Source organism: Manacus vitellinus, unplaced genomic scaffold (assembly GCF_001715985.3).
Source record: "Manacus vitellinus isolate BGI_N305 unplaced genomic scaffold, ASM171598v3 scaffold_21_pilon, whole genome shotgun sequence".
Classification (NCBI taxonomy): domain Eukaryota; kingdom Metazoa; phylum Chordata; class Aves; order Passeriformes; family Pipridae; genus Manacus; species Manacus vitellinus.
The window spans coordinates 5,086,467-5,109,288 of NW_021939546.1; the positions used below are offsets into that span (position 1 = coordinate 5,086,467).

General features: G+C 43.1%; 1 protein-coding gene across 3 annotated transcripts in view; it reads right to left on the reverse strand.

Moving 5' to 3' along the window:
• ROR1 (receptor tyrosine kinase like orphan receptor 1) overlaps positions 1-22,822 on the reverse strand; it is a 147,988-nt gene that overhangs the window by 20,604 nt on the left and 104,562 nt on the right. For all 3 annotated transcript variants that reach the window (XM_029959702.1, XM_029959701.1, XM_029959700.1), the window contains exons 3-4: positions 17,245-17,532; positions 16,132-16,162 (exon numbers count right to left, since the gene is read on the reverse strand). In XM_029959702.1, the coding sequence (XP_029815562.1) occupies positions 16,132-16,162; positions 17,245-17,532 (319 nt within the window). The remainder of the gene's footprint in view (positions 1-16,131; positions 16,163-17,244; positions 17,533-22,822) is intronic.

The following is a 22,822-nucleotide window of genomic DNA, read 5'->3' on the forward strand; positions in this document are numbered from 1 at the left end:
TCCTGGCAGCCTGGCAGCATCCACAGCCCTAGGAGCTCCATAAAATCCATCTCTCCTGCAATGAATCCCTTGGCAAGGACAATCCCAAGCAATTACTGCCTGTTTTTCTTTGGCATCCTAAGGAAGTTCTAGTGTCTCTATCAGAACAACTCATTTTGGGAGAAAAGATCTGCCTAGAAAATAATAATGACAAGAATGAAAAGCTCAATTTTACACAACCAAGTGCTTTATACTCTTCCCTCCAGGGAAAACCAGAAGTGCAGGACAGAAGCGTGAGCAGAGCTCAGGTGCTGACATCCTGGCTCATCCAGGGATCCACGGGGATCAGAGGGATACTCCTGTATTTTTTCCAGAGTTGCTCCAAAGGGTCCTGCCTAACACCAAGTCATGCACCTCCAAATTTCCAACTTAAACCCAGGATTATGGAGGGTGTTGCTTAAAGGAGAGTTGAGTTCTAAATATTGGATCTAAATACTGATCAAAATTAAATAAATGAGCTCTGAGATTCACTAGTTTTCTCCTCCTAAACACTTGAATTATCTCTTTGCTAAGAAAACTCCTGCAAAGCCGAGGGGCATTCCCTGCAGGAGAGGGTGCTGTGCCGGCTCAGCAGCTGCAGCTGGTTAGGGAACAACCCTGGACAAGCACTTGGATCTTTCCTGGCACATTTCTTACATCATTATTCAAGATGAACTGCAAATCATCCCCTAAGAGTTCTGGAAATGGCAGAAAACTCCCCACACTTATATTTGGATTGACAAAGCTGTTTTAAGGCTACCTTTGGAAGGTCGGCTCCTCCAAGTTTTTGGATGCAGAGGGAAAAAAACTCTGAGATGTTTTTGAAGAGCAGTCAAGCAGGGTAAGATTCCAGGCACTAAATTCTACCTCCTCTATCAAACCTTTGTGCTGCCCAGGAAAACACACTCCCTCCTCCTGGATTCCCCCCTGGGGCTGCAGGGATCTCACACACACGGTCTTTATCCACCTCTCATCAGGCATTAGGCTCCAGATAAGGAGGTTTTGATGGAATGACCATCAGCTTCACCCCATAAATCAGCTCTGCCCTCAGTGATACCAGAGCCCTTGGCCCCACAGGGACGTTGGGCTGATGGGCCTTGGGAGAGGATGGCTGGGACTGGAGCATATCCCATCTACATCCATGTCCTGCACCTTGGACACTAAACAAGACAGGCAGGGGAGAGAGAGGAAATACTGTTAAAAAAGATGACAAATTCACTGACTTGCTGAAACCTTTTAAAAAATATTTTACACTGTATGAGATTATATGCTTCTACAATTTAATCTGAACCTAAATGACACATTTATTGAAATGTGGGTATTCCCAAGTATTCTCTTAGTTTCTGTGATGCTCATTTTTGATTGAAATAGTATTAATTCCAGGGAAAAAAGGCACCTGACATCAGCAGGGTGAATGTAGTATAAGGAAACATAAAAGGATTAATGTTCTAAAGTTGCTCTTAGCAAGATGCAAACACCTTTGCACCATATAATTTGGACAATTTTACATCTTTGAATATGTAGATATAGTAAAACTTTATTAATATTATCTTTATTATTTGTTATATTAATTATATTTATTTTCAAGCTATGTGTCTATTCTATGCATTTTTTTTCTTTCTCTCCAATGGAAGAACATCCAAACTTCCCATTCTCCAGAGATCTGGTTAAAACTATTGCAGACTGTTCTTTGCTTTGGAGGGAGTTCTTCCAGAAAGCAAGATCCTGCTTCTTCCTGGGCCTCAGGACACTGCAAGTACAGCTTTGAACTGTTCCAAACCGACACAAAAACTTGTAATTTTGAACACTACAAAATGAGTTTCAGACCTTCTGCAGCCCATTTCATCCCTCACCAACTCTTTCCTGCTTTACCTTATTTTCTGAAGTCACAGCTTTATTTCTGTTTCTCCCTCCCCTCTCCTTCCTTCTAACATTTAATTTGTCTTATGTGCCTCAAATAGTTCTTTCTTCTGGTGACCTAATATTTTAACCTTAAGCATGATGAGAAACAGACTTCCCAAATGTGACACTTGAATTCAAAGTGAAACACATGCCTGGGCACAAGTTAATTAAAAATAATATGTATAACTTTAGCTTGGTTAAACTATTATTTGACCAAAAATTTGCACCCATCAATAACTACCAGAGCCCACAATTACTATAAAAATAACAGTAACTACCATGAGCCCAAACTTACAAAAATTAGTGTTTTACTTGTCTTTTTATTTCACAGACAAAAAGATCTCCCTGACAGGAGGGTGGAGCCAGGTGGGAGTTGGGCTCTGCTCCCAGGGAACAAGGGACAGGATGAGAGGAAACGGCCTCAAGTTGGGCCAAAATTGGATATTAGGGAAAATTTTTTCGTGGAAAGGGTTGTCCAGTCCTGGAAGAGGGAAGTGGTGGAGTTCCCATCCCTGGAGGGATTTAAAAGCCGTGTGGATGTGGCACTTGGGGACATGGGTTAGTGGTGGCCTTGGCTGGGGGATGGTTGGACCTGATGACCTTAGAGGGCTTTTCCAACGTAACAATCCTATGATTCTACGGAATTCCAGACTCCTTTAAAAAATGTAGTGTATTTTTCCAACTAACCTTCCTAGGAATGATGTCAAGGCGGGAACAGGGCATTTTTCTCTGCTGGGGGTTGCTGGGTTTATGAGCATCAACCTCCACCTTGGGCTGGGGGTAAATCCAAACCCGATTTAAGCAGTTGGTCTGACTGAAATAACTGGTCAGGTCTAACAACTGTGAAAACATCTCAAGTCCACAGAACTCGCAGGTCTGTCATAAATTGTGCTCCTGACAGACACACATAAATAGTGGCTCCTCAACTGGGAACAGCCAGTCTGCTCTAAAGGGCATCAGGAGTCAGATTAAACTGGGAATGGCTGGTGAAAAAGATCGCTTTGCAGATAAGAAACTCATTCTTAAGACAACAAACACGAGTGACAATATGCTCCAGTGGAAATGAAGAGCTGTGCCTTCATTCCTTGGTGGTAACTGGATAAGGCAGGGAGAACCTCTTTGTTTTCTTTAAAAGCATTTTACCTCTCTCCGAAGGCTGCACAGACCACACTTCAGTACCCACCCTGGGACCAAAGCAGTCCTATTGCAGAATGCTGGGCTGTAATATTCAGAATTTAGGGCCCAAACGTTCATATTTTGGTCAGCCTTCAGAAGGATGCCAAGCCCTAAGTTCTGGAAATCCTGCTTTTAAAAATCCTGCTTTTACACATCCTGCTGTGTAAAAATGGCAGTTTTCTGCTCAGAAATGGGCCAAATCCCTTCCAAAACTTTAGTTTCTGGGAAAAAAAAAAAAAAAGGCAGTCACTGCTTTTTCCTGCTGTTATCCCCAAAGAGTGAATATGTTGCAACACATCTTCCTGCCTGTTTTCTGGCAGCAGCATTAAAGGAATTATTAAGGACATTTTAACCTCTTTTTCTTTTTTTGTTGTGGTAAATAAAGATGAAACCACCTATTTTTGCAAAGCCAACCCCTTCGAAACTCTACAAGTTTAAATAATTTCTCTAAGCCACCCGAAGAAAACCCCAAATTCTTTGCAGTGAGGTGTTTGTAAAAAACATGTAAAATAACATCCCTTTGCAGCTCATTTACAGCCAATAATTGGTATTCAAGGGGGAAAAAATCACTTTTCAGCCCCCATAACAAGCACCACGTTTTTTGATTCATGTGGCAGAAAGGTCCATTTTTTCCTGGACCTGCCCAAATTTTAGGATATGCAATTTATTGATATTTACTAACACATCAAATTATCCCAATTGCTTTATTTAGTTTTTTTTATTATTCCAATGAGTCAGCAATTGAGAATAGTAATTCTATTGAATTTTGCATTATGTTAAGTAATTATGTTAACTTGCCACTGTGAATGGTTCACAAATTTCTAAGACATTTTACACAGGATTACTTGGGTACTTTGATGCAAATTATATTCAGGGGACTGTTGTCTGCCAGACTTCCTACATGGAATGGTTGGCTGAGCTGTGACACCAACATTTCAGCTGTAAATCTGAAATTAATTGGTATTGATAAGCTTAAATGCATGAAATGCATGATATTAATGCATTTCCTCACTAGAAAAATATTATTTAAGATAACAGAACTGTTTCTAGAACCTTGTTTTAATAAAGTCTGTCCTGGCAGTTGTACTTTATTAATATTTTTATCTCTGAGTAGGTGAAATGCTGGTTCATATCAATACTCGCTTTTATCGTGGGCTTGTCATAGAAAACATGTATTTTACAACTGCATAAAACAATCAAAAGAGGATTAAGCCAAACATCATTTAAAAGGTACAATCCATGTAGCAAAGCAATTTGTGCATCGTGTGTGAGTCAAAAATCAAGGGAAATCCTGGTATTTCCACACCACTGCTCCTTCTATCCTGCCAAGGAACTTCATTTTGGCAAGACCATGATTGCCTGTTCTGTGTCATAAAAGTGTCTTATAGGCCAAGAATGGACTAATAGTCCTGTCTTACTCCTGTCTTACTCTTGGGGTAAAAATACAGAGCTGCTCCACAGAAACCCATGGAATTAGTCTGGGTTCATCCCCATACAGCTGAGACCAGACTGACACAGTCACAGCTCCTCATCATAGCTCCAAACAGCGCAGAAGAGGCTTTATGATGCTTATAAGTCCAAGATTAAGAGTTCCTGCTATAATTGGTATTTGTGTGTCTCAAGATGGAAGTGGTTGAACTGTCACCAATGACACAAAATTAAAGGGATTTATTTATTTGTCATATAAATACAACAAAAGAGTTTCTACTCCAAAAGCAGCTACAGAAGGCCTTAGAAAGCACCTACTAAAGGCAAATCTTTCAAACATAGGCAGGTCAAGGCAGCTTCCATCCAGGAATTGTGAAAGAGCTCCATGAGCTCTTCACGCCCATCGTGCAGCCCCTGCACTGCTGGTACTCACACACATCCTGAGGAGACCCAAGTGGCTCCAAATCTGCTGACTTTATATATCCAAGAAAAAACAGTGGAAAGGTTGAAATGAAGCCCAAACAAGCCAGGATTTGAGGTGGTAACAGAGCTGGGAGCAATTCCCAGGAGGCTACAGAAAAGAGACCTCTCAGCTGCACTTTGGCTTTGGTGAAGTCAAGAGCTGGGTTGTAAAGATAACAGTGGTTGTATATTTAGAACCTTCTAGAGGCATTTGCACAAGTATGTTCAGAAGTTAAAGATAGGCAAAATCAACATGACACTTTTTTCCCCCAAGTATGTGTTCTAGTTAATTCAAACCCACCAGATTTGGAACATGACACACCCTACAGCCTCTGCAGTGGGGACTCCTCACCTCTAAAACCTCCCAGTCTCTAAAGGAGCTGTGAACCTTGAAAGGGGATCGGTTTGCAAAGTGTTCTTGGTGCTAATTGCTGGGCACAACTGTGGCAAAAGAATGTGCCCGTTCACCTCCAGCAAAATCAGGACTGAGAGGAAATTTATTTGTTTAAGGTAAATTTACCCACACAAGAAATTTGGCTGGAAAACTGTGGCAGGGAAACGTTTGCCATTAATTTTTGTTTAACACTGATCTTTGTTGTCTCAGGCATCAATGACAGCACCCAACCAATCCCAGCTCAGATGATAATTGCTTTCCTTCCTCACCCAGGTAACCACACGTATTTTCCTGTTAACAAGATCAATAAACTTGACACATTCAGAAATCCCTGATTAACTCCCTTCCCGGTATTTGAAGTCGAAGGGTTATTGCTTTGAACAGCCAAAGCTGAAACGTCAGGAGTGGTTTCAATTATCAGGATAAATAATGTAACACCTTATAATCTTCTCCCTGGCACTTAATGACTGTGTGATGAAGTTACACAGACTGGGAGTGAGTAGTAACTCCACACAGGTTTGCTGAGCAGCGATGTTATCCTTATAGGAAAGCTCACTGCCAAGGTTTTACACTGTGTTGCGGTAATGGAAACACCTTGGGTCAATACAGAGTTATTCCCAAATTTAATCATTTTACTTGACTGAATAAACACTTGCCCCAGCACTGGTTCTCCTACAGGCGGTGGAAGCCCGGAGTAAACTCTTAAGTCTAGCTTGGGATGATTGACATGTCCTTTCATGAAGGAATGAGGGTTGTTCCTTCCACTTTCAGGTGGGCTTTCCCAGCTCCCTCACCATGGGGCTCACAACACCCTTGACACTGGATGATTACATGACCACCAAAGATGTCCCTTTTAATTGCTGATTTTCAAGTGTTTTTCACAAGACAGACTCCTTTAAGCATGTCCCCACTCATCCTCCCCTGGGAGTGGAGGAGCTGGCTCCCAGCAGGACACCAGGACAAGGGAGGTGGGACATGATCCCGAGTCAAAGGAGAAACAGCCCACAATCACTGAAACATTTATCAGAAGATCTAGAGGTACACAGGGGGGATTAAGGGAAATGGATTCAAATCAAAAAAGAGTAGGTTTAGGTTGGAGATTGGGAAGGAATTCTTCCCTGTGAAGGTGGGGAGGCCCTGGCACAGGTTGCCCAGAGAAGCTGTGGCTGCCCCATCCCTGGAAGTGTCAAAGGTCAGGTTGGAGCAACATGGGATAGTGGAAGGTGTCCCTGCTCATGACAGGGGGTGGGATGAGATAACCTTTAAGGTCCCTTCCAACCCAAGCACTCTGGGGTTCTGTGATTCTCTGAAGGAAGGAAGTTCTGCAGCCCAGCTCCCAGCTGAGGGACAAGCACTGCTCCAGCACACGGCTCTGGATCCCAGCCTTGGAATGTCTCACCAGGGAAAAAATCAAAGGCTCGGCACTGAGTCCATTTGAAGGGGGAGGAGAAGCCTAAACTGCCCATGGGAAAGGGGTTGTGGGAAGAAGGGGGTTACATATACACAGAGATGACTTTTCATGTGGGTGAAAGAGAGCTCAGGACAGGAAACCACCCATCCCATGGAGCCACAGCCACTGCCTCCCCTGCCAGGACCCACACTTTGTTTGCAAGACTGCAACTGTTATTATTATTACCAGTTTTTGTTCTCTTGAATAATTCCTGCCACAAGCAACCAGAGCTTGCACTACTGTAATGTTTCAAGTATTTCATCTTAATTCCGTTTTCAGCCCACTGAAAAGCCGGGCTGGCAGATAAACCAAAAACCTGCTTGAAGTTGTGCCCAGAGCTGAGCCATTAGGATCTGACATATCCCTCATTGCTCTTCTTTTCCTTGGTTCCCCATCAGCACAAACTGCAAGGAGCAGGATTTGCTTAAGGAATATCAACAACAGCTGGGCACTGAAGCAAAAGAACAAAATGAGAACGAGATTGAGATTTGCCCACTGAGATTTTATTACCCGATTACACAAGATGTTTTATTGCGACCACAGAAACATTATGGGCCTTTAAATAGGATTTCCCTTCTAATTAAAGGCTTTACAGCACAGGGGAACCTCCTGTACCTCAGAGATGAGCTCAGACATTAACTGGCTTCTGAAACGTGTGACTGGTTCTTTATTCCACCCCTTACACCCACCAACTCCCAACTCCAGAAAAACACAAGAACAACATTGGGCCACCAGATGCTGCAGGTTTTGAAGTAAAACAAGACCACAGAGGACTTTGAAACACACTTGCTCTGTGTGAAAGAAGTTCAATTTTCTCTTTCAGAAAATCCTAATAAAGACAACTGAGTCACAATTCCACCAGACAGTTTTCTGACTTAATTGCATTTAACTCATTCCAAGACAGCTAGAAATCACTTTATACCATAAATACATGACACAGGTTAGAGAATTATTTCCCTCCAGAGACCTTTACAACTCCTCCCCAGAAGTAACACACTGGACAATAGTGCTAATGGGGACCAGAGAAAATCCAGCAATGTGTTCTCCTGCAACACCACAGTCTTGGGGTGACTGTGAAATCAAGGAAGTTGGTTTCCAGACCTTTACTTTTTGTTGTGTTTTACTTTTTAACTTAAGATAGATCAGCAACCCTCCAAAATAGAACAGAAAGCTCCAAAAGCCTGGGATTGGGATGTATTTTACTCTGTAAAATACGACCCTTGTCCCCAGAATAATAGCACCCATCTCTACTTTAGCAACTCTTTGGTGAGGAGCCATTGAAGAAGGTACTGGGTTGTACAAATATACAAATAAAACAACAGATCAATGATCTCTGCCAGAAACTTTAAGATTTGTTCTTGAGCATAACATAAATTAGGTCTAATCCCATATAAATCAGGGACACTCTAAACCATCACTTTTTCATTTGAGGACAAGACACACATTGAGGACAAGTCCTTTCCAAAATCAAGCAGCACAAAGCCAAGCTCTGTTCACAGGACTGAAACCCGACCCAGGCCAGGATGGGTGAAATTCATTGTTACTGTAATATTGTCACATCTTTTCTCACAGCCTTTGGGCTCCGAAAAATCTGTCTAAGCCCCTCAAAAATGCCCTTATGATTAGAGCTAAATGAGAATTTTTTGATCAAAATTATCTTAAAGAGCAAACATGAAAACTGGAATGTTTCACACAAACCCAGTGGTTTGGCCCAAATGGCTGCTGCAGTGTTTTAGCAGCTCCACAAGGAATTTTTGGGTTGGCTTCAAAATAGTTATTACCTGGAACGACCACATGAAATATGGGAAAACCAGGTTCTACCTCTGCTCTGAAGAAGAGCCAGTGTCTTCCTCGCTTCAAGTGAGAATGTGCTGAGAATTTTCTGAGAAAATAATATTATTTTTTACAACAGTTGAAGAATATCTCCATGAAGGAGATGATCAGCAGAAGCAATGCAACTTTTCAGCCTTTCCTGATTTTTTCCCCTCCTTTTTCAATGTGAGAAACTTCATAATGATCCTTGTTTTGCTCCTTTTTAAATAAACCAGAAAAATACACACACAGTCTGTAACTCATGTCAAATTATATAATTACAGGATTTCTTTAGTGTTGTAGAAACACTGATAACTGAGATATTCAGTTAAAGAAATGAAACTCTATCCTCTATCTGTACTTTAAGTATCAGCCCACTTAGAATCCTAAAGGTTGGAAAAGACTTCCAAGATCATCTAGTCCAACCAGTAACCAGAATCCTGAGTGGGATTTGAAAAGTTCCTACACCCACAGTGTTAAAAATGGCAATAAGGTCTTGATATATAAATAAAGGTAGCAAAGTCTTGATACAATGACAATATAAATGCATTTTTCAGTGTTACCCTCAGCACTAAACTCCCCCAGTCTCTCGGGGTCTTGCCACAAATCCCATGTGCCACATCAGGGGTTACTGACTATGTAACTGCTTGTATTAAAGTCTCAAAAAAACAAAAGTCCAAATACCCTTCAAATACTGACTGGAGCATTCCACAAGGGCCATTTCTATACCAAACATTTATCCACATATGTAGTTGCTATGGGTGATCCTGCACAGAAGGAAAACAAATCCAGTTCTTAAATAGCACATTGTCTTTTCCTTTGTGTTACTGAAATGCATTAGGGAAATCTGGCTCCCCATATCCAAGTCATAATGTACCTCAGTCCCTTCTCCCTCCCCACTTAAAAAAATATTGACATGGCTGTAATTCATTTGTTTTCAGATAATACAACTCTGCCTCCACACTGTGCCATACAGTGCCACATGCAGACAGAAGGGCTTTCTGTTTGCACTGCAGGCAGATAAGGGAACACTTCAGCTAAAATTTGCAAAAATATTTATCAGATACCCTTTTAAAAGTCAAAAGCACTTTCTAAGGTCAATCTTTCCCCAAGCCACAGGCCAATTTCTTTTCTACAGACTTAACCAGCATAACAAAATACAATTTAAGCCACTTTATTAGTAAGAGCTCCATGGCAAAGAACTTGGGTGTTTGCAGTGTTGCTCACATGGAAATGTGGATGGTGCAGGGCCACAGTAAAGAACAACTGGATTTTGGGAAGGAGTTCTGTGACCATGGTGAGGCCCTGGCACAGGTTGCCCAGAGAAGCTGTGGCTGCCCCATCCCTGGAAGTGTCCAAGGCCAGGTTGGACAGTGCTTGGAGCGATGTGGGATAGTGGAAGGTGTCCTGGATGGAACAAGATGAGCTTTAAGGTCCCTTCCAACCCAAATCAAACCATTCCATGATTCTATCCTTTATTTTGTTACAGGTCACTCATTCAGTAGTTTGGGCCCATCACACTGGGATGTCAAACCCAGCCAAAGTGACGAGTGGCACTTCAGCTGCATCTGAAGAAGAACAAACAGCTCCACTTCAGGCCACAGAGACACACCTTTAATCTCACTTTGGCTCAGTTTCCCACATGTGTTCTGGGAGATAAGAGAAGGTAAAGAGGCAAAGGACCCTGGGATTCCCAGATTGTGGGTATATTTAGCTACGTAAGTACCCTGAGGTAGATAAAATACACCAAAATAGGAGCCAATTCCTTTAATACAAGACACAAATATGGTTTCCTAAATTCTGTACTACAATTACCCAGAGGTTTTATTTCTTTTTGCTCACTCAGGAAAGTCCAAGAGCTTGACTCCCAAAAACCTGTACACCCTGGTGCCTCAGCATCCACCTCCACTGTCTGTGATGCCGCAGGAATGTCCCAGAGCAAACTGCAGCAGAATAATCAGAACCAGGGAAAAGGTGAGACAGTGGCATAACAGATAAGTGTGCCCCAGATCAAAGACCAAAGTGAAGAGGACAAGGCCAGCTTTCCCTGGAAACATTCCCATTCCACCCTGACATGCTCACAGCAGATAACCTGACTCCCAGCCCCTGGCAAAACTGAGGGAGTATTATTTTCACTGGGATGAAGTAATGCAGCAGGATGTGACATGGTTTCTGTCAGCATCAGCCACTCACACTCCAACTCTGCACCACGTGGGTTTTTTCTTCCCAAATATATTTATATTGGCCTCCACATGGAATATCCCACTTTGAGTTTGTGTCTAAGATCCTACAGGCCACAGGTACAAGCTGTTGTACCAACACACAGCGGGGCTATAAAAGATCCTGCATCAAAACTCGTGGGAATTGTGTTCAGTACTCATCCAAAATTTCCATCATCACTGAACAGCAGGGAGGGAGCTTCTGTGACAGCCAAAAACATGGTACAGGACTGGAAATGAACACACCTCCAAGATTCTTGGGGTCAAGCCTGGCACCCTCCTGGGGGCAGAGCCTTGGGTTCTGTGGGCTGGGAGCTCGGTCTCAGGATGAATCTGCTCTTGCCTCTTTATTGGCTTTTTTTCTTCTATAAATTTTAACTTCTATGGCCAAAATTTCTCTGTTACTCTCTGAAATGCACAGTCATACAGTTGGCCAGGTCTCTCCTGGATGCTGGCCAGTGGTTACGTGTTTTCTCATTGAAGGGACCATGGTGACATCCAGCCACGCAGAGCCACTGCATAAAGATCTGTTTTATTAAAAAACCCACATGTGTTTCACTACAAGCAAAAAATAATACAAAAAATCTTAATCACTGAAAAAGAAGATGAGGGAATCCTGGGAGGGTTGAGGTTTCATAAGCTTTCCAAGCTATTTCTGGGAATCATAAACCCCATTTGATTTTATGAATCAAGTGCCCCTTAAAATTACAGCCCTCTCATCTCCTCTTTTCCTCCCCTTCTCATTCCCAGTACTTAAATAAAGAAAATAAAGGTTATAGATATACAAGAGGCTCTATTAAGAATAAAAGGACTGTTTCAGAGCAATATTGACACAAGGAATTTATATTCTCTGCTCGGGAGGTGCCAGTCCATGACATCCACATCCAGTTTAATCAACATTCCCTCTGTTGCACAGCAACCACTGCACATCCAAGAGCAGGAATATTGATGAGCCAGTCATTTTTCTCCTTTAAAACCTAAAACATCATGCCTTGTGAACTCACAGAATACTCCCGAGACGTGCCACACTGATTTTCCGATGTTTCCACTGCAGTAAGTCAAAAGTCTGTGTTGTTGAGTGAACTATTTCACCTGCAGGTTAAACCTTCTTGGAACGTGCTCATGACACAATAAACTGTGTGTGGTTTTCTAACACAGAGATCATTTTCTTGAACTCTTCCCACTGGAACTCGCTCCAGCAGGGTTTTTCCAGCTCATTTTTAGACCAGACCATGTAAACTGCAGGTTTAATTTTTCTCTCCCACTAGAGCTCTTGTGGCAGTTCTTGAACTGTGCTCCATCACCTCTAATTTCAGTGATTTGTACCCAGAGTTTCTCCTGCAGTGGGTGAAGCTCAGGGCAAGCACAGGGCCCTCGCTCCAGGAAGAGGAAACAATATAGAATGAGACAAAAATAATAATAACGGAAAAGATCGGGCACACAACCATTTCCCAGGCCAAAGTATCTCAATTGTTACATCAGATTCTCTCATCTCCAGGAATCTGCTGTGCTCTGATCTCAGCCTGTTCTGATTTCGATTTGTTTCATGACCTGAGGTGAAGATACACACTGCTATGTCCTTAAAGGACCAAACCTTGCTGTGGATATATCATGGATATAAAGTGAGTTTTACAATGATGTGAAGCACAAGAACTTAAAAAATAATGTTATGATCTTTCAAGACATTTTTAGAAGTCATGGTTAGACTGGTGCATATTCCTGGGCTAGTGGAAGGTGTCCCTGCAGCAAGATGATCTTTAAAGTCCCTTCCAACCCAAACCATTCTATAATATATTTGTATTCACAATATACAGACACACACAGAAAGATGCACAAGTACACGAGTTAACCACTAAATGCTCTCTTTCATCATCCTCAAATTATTAAATTAATCCAATTGGAGTCCACACTCAAAAATCCCATGGATAAAAGAAGGGGGTACCAGAGCTGATGGTGGCCTTTTACACCCAGATTCAGCCAGAGCCCTGTGCCCCATGTGCCCCTCCCAGACTCCTGCCTGCTGTGGAGGTGCCCTTGACACCATCCACTTTATGGAAACTATTCCAGGAGTCTGGGAGCCAGAGCTGGTTCCTGGCCATGCATCCGGAGTGCAGGACAGAGGCATTCCTGCTTTCCCCACAGCTCACTGAGCTCCTTAGAGCTGGCACTGGATCTGTGGCACCTTCCGGCACAACACGAGATAAAATAATGATTTATTTATGAAGCAGGAGTGGGAGTTGTTGGGGTTTTTTTTAAAGCAAAAGAAGCTTCTTCCAGCTAAGTCAGAGCAGCAGAGCAGGTTAATGGGATGTGATAACCCCCAGATAAGGGTTTACAGCTGACCTTTGCCAAAAATGGGAGAGTTAAAGGAAGGACGTTCAGGTCAGGCAGTGCTTCCCACCCCAGCAATACCTTGGGTTCCTCACGTTCTCAGGGACAGCACTGCTGGATTTTCTTTCATTTGCTTCAGACTGATTGTAAAATCAGACTTTTGGCTCTGGATAACTCTACCAGTGCTTAGGGAAAGTAGAAACATGTAACACACACATGAATTATTCGATTATCTAGCACTGCCTGCCTTCTTTTACAGAAGTCACCATTTAACCTTTTCATTTTTAAGCTACACTTGGCCCATCTATTTCTCACATCAGTGCAGAGCTCTGCTCCTATAAATTATGCCAAGAAAAAGTGCTGAGCACATGGATTTTTTTTAAAACACGATCTTCAAATTAAATCTGTAAATGAACAGAACCTTCCCCTCCTGGCAGGCTGATAAAGAGGACATGGGAAAAGCAGGCCCAGGGAAAAGGCTGCTACTTGCCATCAGTTTTGTTCTGAGTTGATGCTGATAAGGCACAAACACTATGCAAGTACAAGTTTTCATTTCCTCAACATCCTCCGAAGTGCTTTCCAGATTTAGCCTTCATCTGAACCACTCTGATATGTCCCCAGATGTACAGGGAGTGTCCATGTGCTCAGAGCAGCACCAGCCCCACCGGCACAGCAAGGAGGAGACACAGATTCCCATCGATGTATTCTAGGGAATGAAAATCAGCTGAACCCATGGATCCACAGCCAGTTTAGCCACAGCACCAGGATTAATGACTTAACTTTCAAAAACATGGCAGGAAGATGTTTTATCACGCAGCTTCCAGGACTATTCCCGAAGGAAGTATTTCCCCATCCCTGGAGGGAGGATGGTGAGGGGACTAACCTATCACCTGAGAACTTGAAAACCGGGGTTGGTTTTCACAGATAAAAGCAGATCAATTAATTGCATATCTACAAATTCCTTTGTGAACTTGTACAGGGAGAAGGCTACACTTGAGAAGGTCACAAAATCCAATATTCAGGGTATTGTTCGCATGGAAGGAACAACAAAGAGTGGGGACCAGATTTTGAGGTAATTTCCCTCCTTTATTTCCAATTTTCCCTCCCACAATTGGGCCTAACCTGTATCCATAAGGCTCTTGCACTCATGCTATCAATGAGGTTCAACACAACATACATGGACTCGTTTTTTCACTCATTTAAAACAAGTTCCAAGTTTGTAATTTCTTTGTCATAAACTCCTTCTTGATTCTCTGATTTCCTAGATTAAATCTGATTGGCTTCTAGAGGAATGTAAATGTTCTCTGTTCAGTAAAACAGATCCCTCTGCTCATTTCTCTGGATGTATTTCCCGCCAATGTTTAGCACAATGTGACCTCTCACCACACAGAGCCACAACCTCCCAGGGTAATGAAGTGTGACTAAATATCTTTTATGCTTACAAAATTATAAGGCACGATTATAAAATCAAAACTAAAGAGGACATCTCACTTTCTTTTCACCTTTTCTCATTGTGTTTGTATTTTAGCTGGTTAAGTTGTGGTATTTCATTTTTTTGCAGGGGCGCAAAGCAACCCTCAAATCCTGCCAGAAAATAAAAATGGGAAAAAAGGTTCCCAAATGTAGTTTGTTTTAAAAAGCAAGGCAATCCTGAGCGGCCCGGACAGTGAAATTCCAGCACAGCTCTGCTTTCTGTGTTCACGTGGGTTTCTGACCACCAAGGATGTCTTGCTCAACCTCACAAATTTCAGAAACCCCAAACTAGGTGGGAGCAGACACAAAATACTCTTCTTCTCACCTCATTCATTAAGTCTCCAAACTGCTGAAGAGCTCAGCAGCCCCCGCTCCCCAAGGCACCGTGATTTCCTCCCCAGAACAATCACAAAATGGAGCTGAAATCCCAGCAAAGAGCTCCCCTCCCAAAACAAACTCCAACTCCTTGTCAGGCACCTTCACAAGGGGAGACAAACCACATTTTCTGATGTTCCATTAGAGGGCATCCTCGCATGTCCTTTTGTGGTCAGATGCTCCTCCTAATTTATATCCTCTGCAACGCTTTGGGAAAGATCTTCCATAAGGAGCCAGGAATGTTCAAATCCTCAAGTTTTTGCATCTCTTGTAATTATATTAAGAGTTTCATTTTGTGTTTTAGTTGGTTCTGTATTTCTCACCCTCACTGGGAGAGGTGGATTTTCATTATTTTTCCACACATGAGATGTGAATAAGCTGGACACACCACCACAAAACTCATTTCAAACTTCAGGACAAGTGAAAATCACATTTGAAACACAATGAGGGGCTACAAAAGGTAAGTTTGATAATGTGTTTTGAAACAAGAGATAAAAGTGTATATTCTCAAAACCTGCCGAAGACAGAAGCTCCACTGCCAAAATACAACGTGGCAAGTGCTCAGCCCCAGCAGCAGGAGCCAAACCTGAGCTCCAGGAAACAGGGAGCTGCTGTACCAACAGCCACTGCTCCCACCCACATACTCAATCTTTAAAAAGTCAGGTTTAAGACAGTTTACTAATGCAGGTACAGATAGATACAGACACAGTTTATGACCAGCAGTCCCCTTAAAATCAGTAAGAAGCCCCTTGGTAGTAAAATCTACTTGTAGCGATAAATATTTTCTATACTGGGCTGTGACATGCATGAAGCACCTGGAAGTGCACTGAAATCAGCTCAAGGACTGAAGGCACCAGAGGATCTAAAGGCAGTAATATTGGAAATTAAGAAGTCTAGGATAAGAAATAGGAGTTGACATGACAATATGAAAATACAGCTACGAGACAGATAATTCAGTTATAATAAATTACCATCCTATCTGACTTAAAGCAGAATGTAAAAGTGCTCCTGTCACACAGGATGACAAATGAACTTCTGACTGCTGAAATGGAAGATTAATGAATAGATACAACAGACATGAAACAACTTACGAGGATCCTGGGCTGGCTGTTGGCGGGGGACCTGGAAAAGTGACAGAAGAAAAACAGCGGGATGAGTTATGGTGAGGTGGGAACAGGAAGCTTTTGAAAAGCTTTTAAAAGATAAAAGTAACAGTCTGTCATGTGGGATGTGGTTCGTGTAGCTGAGCAGAGGAGTGGCAGCTTCTCAGGCCCACAGACAAGCCTGGATCCTGCAGCACTGATGGGCTGCAAGAGGAGGATAATAAACAGGTGAGGAACTCAGCCCCCATTCCAAACTGCCTTAGGAGAACATCTAAGGATTAATTTCTTATCAGAAATTAGAAAATGCGGGAGGTTTATGAAAAAAGACTATGAAATTCATCACATAGATGATTCATTGTGTCCCGCTTCTAAGAGGATTTAGCAGCACTCTGTGCAAATATCTTCTTCTCAGTAAGTTATTTCCCCCAACTGTGGAAGAGAAGACACACTAAACCTGTTTCTTGTTTGGAATCTTCTCAGCTGTAAGATCAGCTTTGAAGGCAGTTATCTCAACATATACTTGGAAGAAAAAGTGCTTATTTTACCTGACAGGTACCTATGTATCTCAGTACTATGCCCTCAGTCTGTTGTGCAAGCTGAAATTTCTCACTCATGAGAGACAAAGGTCACTCAGGCACTTGAGAATAAAATGTTTTCTCCCCTCTAGTCTGAATCCAGTCAGGTACCATATTAGTGGAGGCTCAGGGGGAACCTTCTCACTCTCTGCAACTCCCTGACAGGAGGTGGAGCCAGGTGGGGGTCAGGCTCTGCTCCCAGGGAACAAAAGACTGGACAAGGGGAAATGGCTTCAAGGTGTGCCAAGGGTGGTTTAGACTGGATATTCTGGAAAATTTCTTCATGGAAAGGGTTGGAACAGGATGCCCAGGGCAGTGGTGGAGTCACCAACCCTGGAACTGTTCAAAAAACGTGTGGATGTGGCACTTGAGGACATGGATTAGTGGTGAACATGACTGATGGTTGGACTTGATGATCCTAGAGGGCTTTTCCAACCTGAATGATTCCATGACACTAGTACATCAGTGTGTTCATTTTCAGTGGACAAACACACCTTTCCCAGTGCTTTCCAAAGAGAGAACTCACCAAACTTCACAAACAGCACCCCGGTGGTGGACACGGTCTTCCTGCCGTTGGTGGCCACGCACTGGAAGTAGCCGGTGTCCGTGGTGTCCAGGTTCCGTATCCTTAGGCGGGACCCGTAGCTGGTGGCACGGAAGGAGATCCTGCGGGGCTCCTGTACCACCGGAGCGTCGTTCTTCAGCCACCGGACCGTGGGAGGGGGATTCCCAGAGACCTTGCAGTGCAGCTCCGCCGTCTGGCCCAGCGTGGTGGTGATGTTGTTCATGGGTTCATCCAGCGTCAGGAAGTAATCTGGGACACAGAGAGGAAAAAAGGTGGATTAAGAGCTCCAGAGCAGGGAATGTCATTCTGAAGAAAGCTCTGAACATCTCTGAAGGGAAACAAAGGAAGTCACTGTCAGGTTTCCCTCTACTTTCTCAACATCATCCAATTTGACTTCATTTAACACAGAAAAAAGAGGTAACACTGCTTCTCTTTTGGATTTTATTTTTTCTTTTTGCCAACCAGTAAATGTGAAAAACACGTATCAGAGCTCCAGCTGCTCATTCTGATGCAGACCTGCCTCTGCTCGTGCTTGGATCCACAAAATATAGGAATATATGAAATTAATTGCTCAGAAGTGAAGATCTTGTTGCCCAGAGAGATTGTGGATTCCCCATCCCTGGAAGTGTCCAAGGCCAGGTTGGACAGGGCTTGGAGCGATCTGGTCTAGTGGAAGGCGGCCCTGCCCATGGCAGGGGGTGGGACTGGATGAACTTTAAGGTCATTTCCAACCCAAACCATCCCAGGATTCTCTGATCCTGTCTTGGAGCCATTTTTAACTGACTCACAAAAAAGTGCAGACAGTGTGTTGTCAATGACTTTGTAATCACTAACTGCAAATATGAGGAATAAGGATCCTATTCAAGAGGAGAAGACTTTGTTCTCAGTCAGTATGTCCATTGCTAAGAGCACTAAACTTTATCTTCAACCTGAAATTGTTCTCATGATCAAAAAATCAAATTAAATCAAAATTATGCAAAATTAAATCGGATTTTTAAAATATCATATTAAATCAAAATTAACCTCTTCTAATCCATTCCCAAGCATTGCCTTCTCCTATCAAGGGCTGTTTCACTCTGCATCCTTCAGGAAGAGGCCTATTTCTAGTAAACTGTATTCAACATTTAATTAAATCCTCTAAAGGCAGAGAGTGGGAGGGATTGGGATCAGTGAATGGGACGCTCGGGCTTTCATCTCCATGTCAGAGGTTCAAACCTAACAGTGGTCATTAGTGGTCCAAAGCATTATCAGACCCTGGGTGTCTCAGCAGGGCAGCCAGGGAATGGGAAATCCAGGTTGTATCCAGCTCCTGCACTCTCAGAGTCAGCCCAGGAGGTCAAGAAAAGCCTGTATCAGTAAGTGAACTTGGAGTCATATAATCCCAGAATGGTTTGGGTTGGGAGAGACCTTCAAGATCATTCTCATCCTCTATCATGGGCAGGGACCCCTTCCACTAGACCAGGTTGCTCCAAACTGGCCTTGAGCACTTCCAGGGGTGGGGAGTTCACAACCTTATGCTGTGCTGCTCCCACTCTGCCGTTCTCAGGTCCACCCACCATTCACTCCAGCAACAAGCCTTCCCAAAGGTGTGCACAACCCCTGCAGCATGCAGAGAACCAGCTCAGCCAACTAACTCACCCGAGTAAGCCACTTCCCTAATTACTTATTGTAATCATGGCTTTACCAGCTACTCCCTTCATTATGGTTTGTGTAGAGCAATATCTCTTCCCTTTGTATTCCATCTGTCGAACACGCCAGCGCTTCCCTGGATTTGCACAGCACTTTGAACAGGGCATTCCTGTCCTCAGCTGGTCCCCAGGAGCCACTGAGGACAAACACCGGCCTTGCCACATAATTTTCTTTCCACATATATGTGGAAAAAAACCAACCCTTTATTGTGCAGGTATGAAATTGCTTCTCCCAGGTAACAAGTGACAGGATGAGAGGGAATGGCCTCAAGTTGTGCCAGGGGAGGTTTCGATTGGATATTAGGGAAAATTTCCTCATGGAAAGGGTTGTCAAGCATTGGCATGGGCTGCCCAGGGCAGTGGTGGAGTCCTCATCCCTGGGAGTGTTCCAAAACCACGTGGATGTGGAACTTGGGGCCATGGGTTAGTGGTGAACGTGGTGGTGTTGGTTGAGAGTCTTTTCCAACCTTAAAAATTCCATGATTTGATGCAAATACAGCTGTTTCTATGCTCCCATGGATCCAGTTACTTAGGAAATGTGTGTATGGGGTTAAAAGGGCAGAGATCCCAGCCCTGGATGCAGACAGACCACAGGGCCCAATGGCTCTTTCCAGGGTGTCAGATTGGCTTTTCAGCTCCCCGGAATCATTCTCCAAGCTCCATCTCAAGGCTAGAAATGTTTCTGACTTGCCATCTTAATAACCTCCCTGGGAAGCAGAGTTTAAATCAGCCTGGGTTCCCTCCACAATCTGGGTTTAATAAAGTCCCACTAACAGCCTGGAACTGGAGAACCGCAGTTAATTACCCAATGTAACATTTCTATACCACAGCCATTTATGTAATTCCTGATAATGTTTCAGAGGCTGCTCCAGACATCCACAGTGTAACAGGGAAAAAGGTCTTGTGGAATACAGGAGAGGCAAATAGAGGAGTAAGAATGTAGGGCAGGTTTCCAAAAGCTGGAAAAGGATTTTAAGGTACCAGTAGCAACCATAAGTCAGTGAAAAACAAGGACTGTAATGCAAGAGCTATGGGACAACTTCTCTCTAGCTTCTGACTCCTCTAATTGTTCTCCACCTTCCTCCTTGAGCCACTATATAAACACCAAAACAAAATGCATCTGCTAAATTCAGCTTAGCTTAATCCTCAAATTCATAAATTCAGCACCTGAATCATAAATCAGATCAAGCAGCTCACCTGAGATGAGATTTAAACAGGGTAGGTTTCAAGCCATTGGAAGCTTCATGAGAAGATGTTTCTCACAGATAAAGGAGTTTTGGGATCAAAAACAAGCTCCCAGAAAACCTTGGATGTTACTGAGGCATACAGAATTACGAGCATTCCTTCCCTGGCATGCACAAAAGATATCCATCACTGTCCTTCCCTGGTATTGAGGGGCCAAAAAGAAACCCAGTTTTATTTTTATTAATTGTGTCAAACTCTCACCTACCAAAGCCCATCAAAGGAGAAATTCTTGGCTGTGAGGATGGTGAGGCCCTGGCACAGGCTGCCCAGAGCAGCTTTGGCTGCCCCATCCCTGGAAGTGTCCAAGGCCAGGTTGGACAGGGCTTGGAGCAACCAAACTATCTCACCATATTTCACCTGACAGTCTCTCTGCCTTCAAGGAGCTCCCCAGATGCCCAGAGTTGACTTCCTCTGACCTAAAGAATAATTTCTTAGAAACAAGATGGTTCTCATGGACAAAGTAATTGCTGCACTTCTGAGAATGAACCAGTCCAGTGGCACTGGCCTTTGGAAAGTCTGAGTTTAATCCTGGCTCTGAGTAGTCTTGGGTGAATCACTTCAGCTGTGATTTTTAGAGGAGCCAAAGGGAAGTAGACACCCAAAGCCAATCAAAGCTCACATGGGATTTATGCAACCAAGGCCTTTTAAAAACAGCCTTAAACCTTTTGGCTCAATCTCTGCAGCTATAAAGCGAGGATAATAATCCCTCTTACATCATGGGGAGGCTGCTATGGACATTAATGAGATAATGCTCATAAAGCACTTTGAAGGTGAAAAGTGCTATGGTGGGATAAGCACTACTATTATATTTTAAGTTAAATCTCAGGGTTTCAAGCACATAACAAAAGCCTATCCATATTTAAGAGCAGCACTCTATAAAGACATTTGGGAAATGATTTAATTTACAGAAGTAAAGAGCTCTAAATAAAATTTAGCCCACCTATAATTTAATAATAGTCCAACTGATTTTTTTTTAATTTGTAAAAACAATTTACTGCTGGGCCCAGACCCCTAATGCCAAGTTTCAGCCCACAGAGAGTTTTTTTTTAATGGCTGAGTTATAAACCCTTGAAAAATGCTGACAGCCCCTTTACTGGAGCAGCACTAGCGGGTGCCCTATAATGAACTTTTAAATGACTTGAGATAATATCTGGAAAGCCAAGCTTGAAATATATTTCTGGGTTTGAGCCGTTGCCAAGGCAAACACAACACATCATAAGTCATCTTCATGATTCTGAGCACATAAATTGGAGACACTGCATATAAAACCCAAATATTAGGTATCTTTCATGGCCAAACTTTTTGCTGGTTTGATGTTACAGAGCAGCAACAGCTGTGCAAGGATGAAATGGAGAGAGTTGCGTGTCTCAGAAGAAGAAAAGTGTGTGGATTTCCACAGCTCTGTCTTGACATTGTTAAATAGGAGCCTGCCCAGTGTAATAAATCCTCAAATATTCTACTACTTTTAAGTGGAACCCAGGTGGCTTTCAAAATAAAAGCTCGTCCTGGCTGGCCAAGGAATGTTAATCTCCTGTGTGACCACATGGTTACTCTATCTTAAATTACCACAGACACATCTTAGGGCAGTAACACCCTCTCTGCTTGCAGGGGATTTTGCTGGCCACAGGGAGACCTTTATCCCCCCCAGCACCGTGTGTGCTGCATGTTTCTGATTTCACAAGGTGTTTAAAGCACGAAGGGGATGCAGGATTAGACCCTGAAAGGGTCATTTTATGAGAAGAGTTGTTGTTTCACTTATCCTTTTCTTTTTGCCCTTCTGATCTTTCAGAATATTCAAAGAAAAGTTAAAATTAAAGTCTCTGTTCAAGCCTAAACCAGCTTTAATCCAGGTGCACCAGAGACTGGTGTACCAAGTTAGTTCCATTACAGATGGGTAACAACACACCTCCCTGCAAAGGAGCATCTCCAGACCTTTTCTAAAGCAAACCTGCAGCTGTGGGGAACCATTTCCAGCTGCTGGACTGGAGAACTTGTTTAATTCTGGATTTGAAAATTCAAACCTGCACTGCAGCACATAAAGCAACCACCTGACCTGGCTGGAATAAGGCAGGTGGGATACCAGTCCCACAGGCTGCTTATGGCATTTATAGAATCCTGGAATGGTCTGGGTTGGAAGGGACCTTAAAGCTCATCCAGTTCTACTCCCTGCCATGGGCAGGGACACCTTCCATTAGACAAGGTTGATCAAGCCTCATCCAACCTGGCCTTGAATTAACTTTGTGAACCAAAAGGTCTAGCAGTTCCCTGGTTCTTTGTCATACCATCCACTGGAAAGAAGAAGTGCCAAAAAATGTCTCAGTCAGTGACTGCAAGACTGATTTGTTTAGTGAATGATAACACAAGAGTTATCATTAGTTAGAAAACCTCTGTCTAAAAGGAAGGAGCCTCTTGGGCATGTTGGAGGGTCTGACACACTCTGTCCCATTTAATATCTTAGCCTGGAAAGCAGCATTTTCATTCATCCAGCGCTCTGGATTATACACAAGAGTCCAGTCTGATGCTACACTTACAAGTGTCCCATACTCACAAGTATCGGCACCACCACTGAGCTCAGCCTGTTGGAAATTTTCTGTATGGAATTAGAA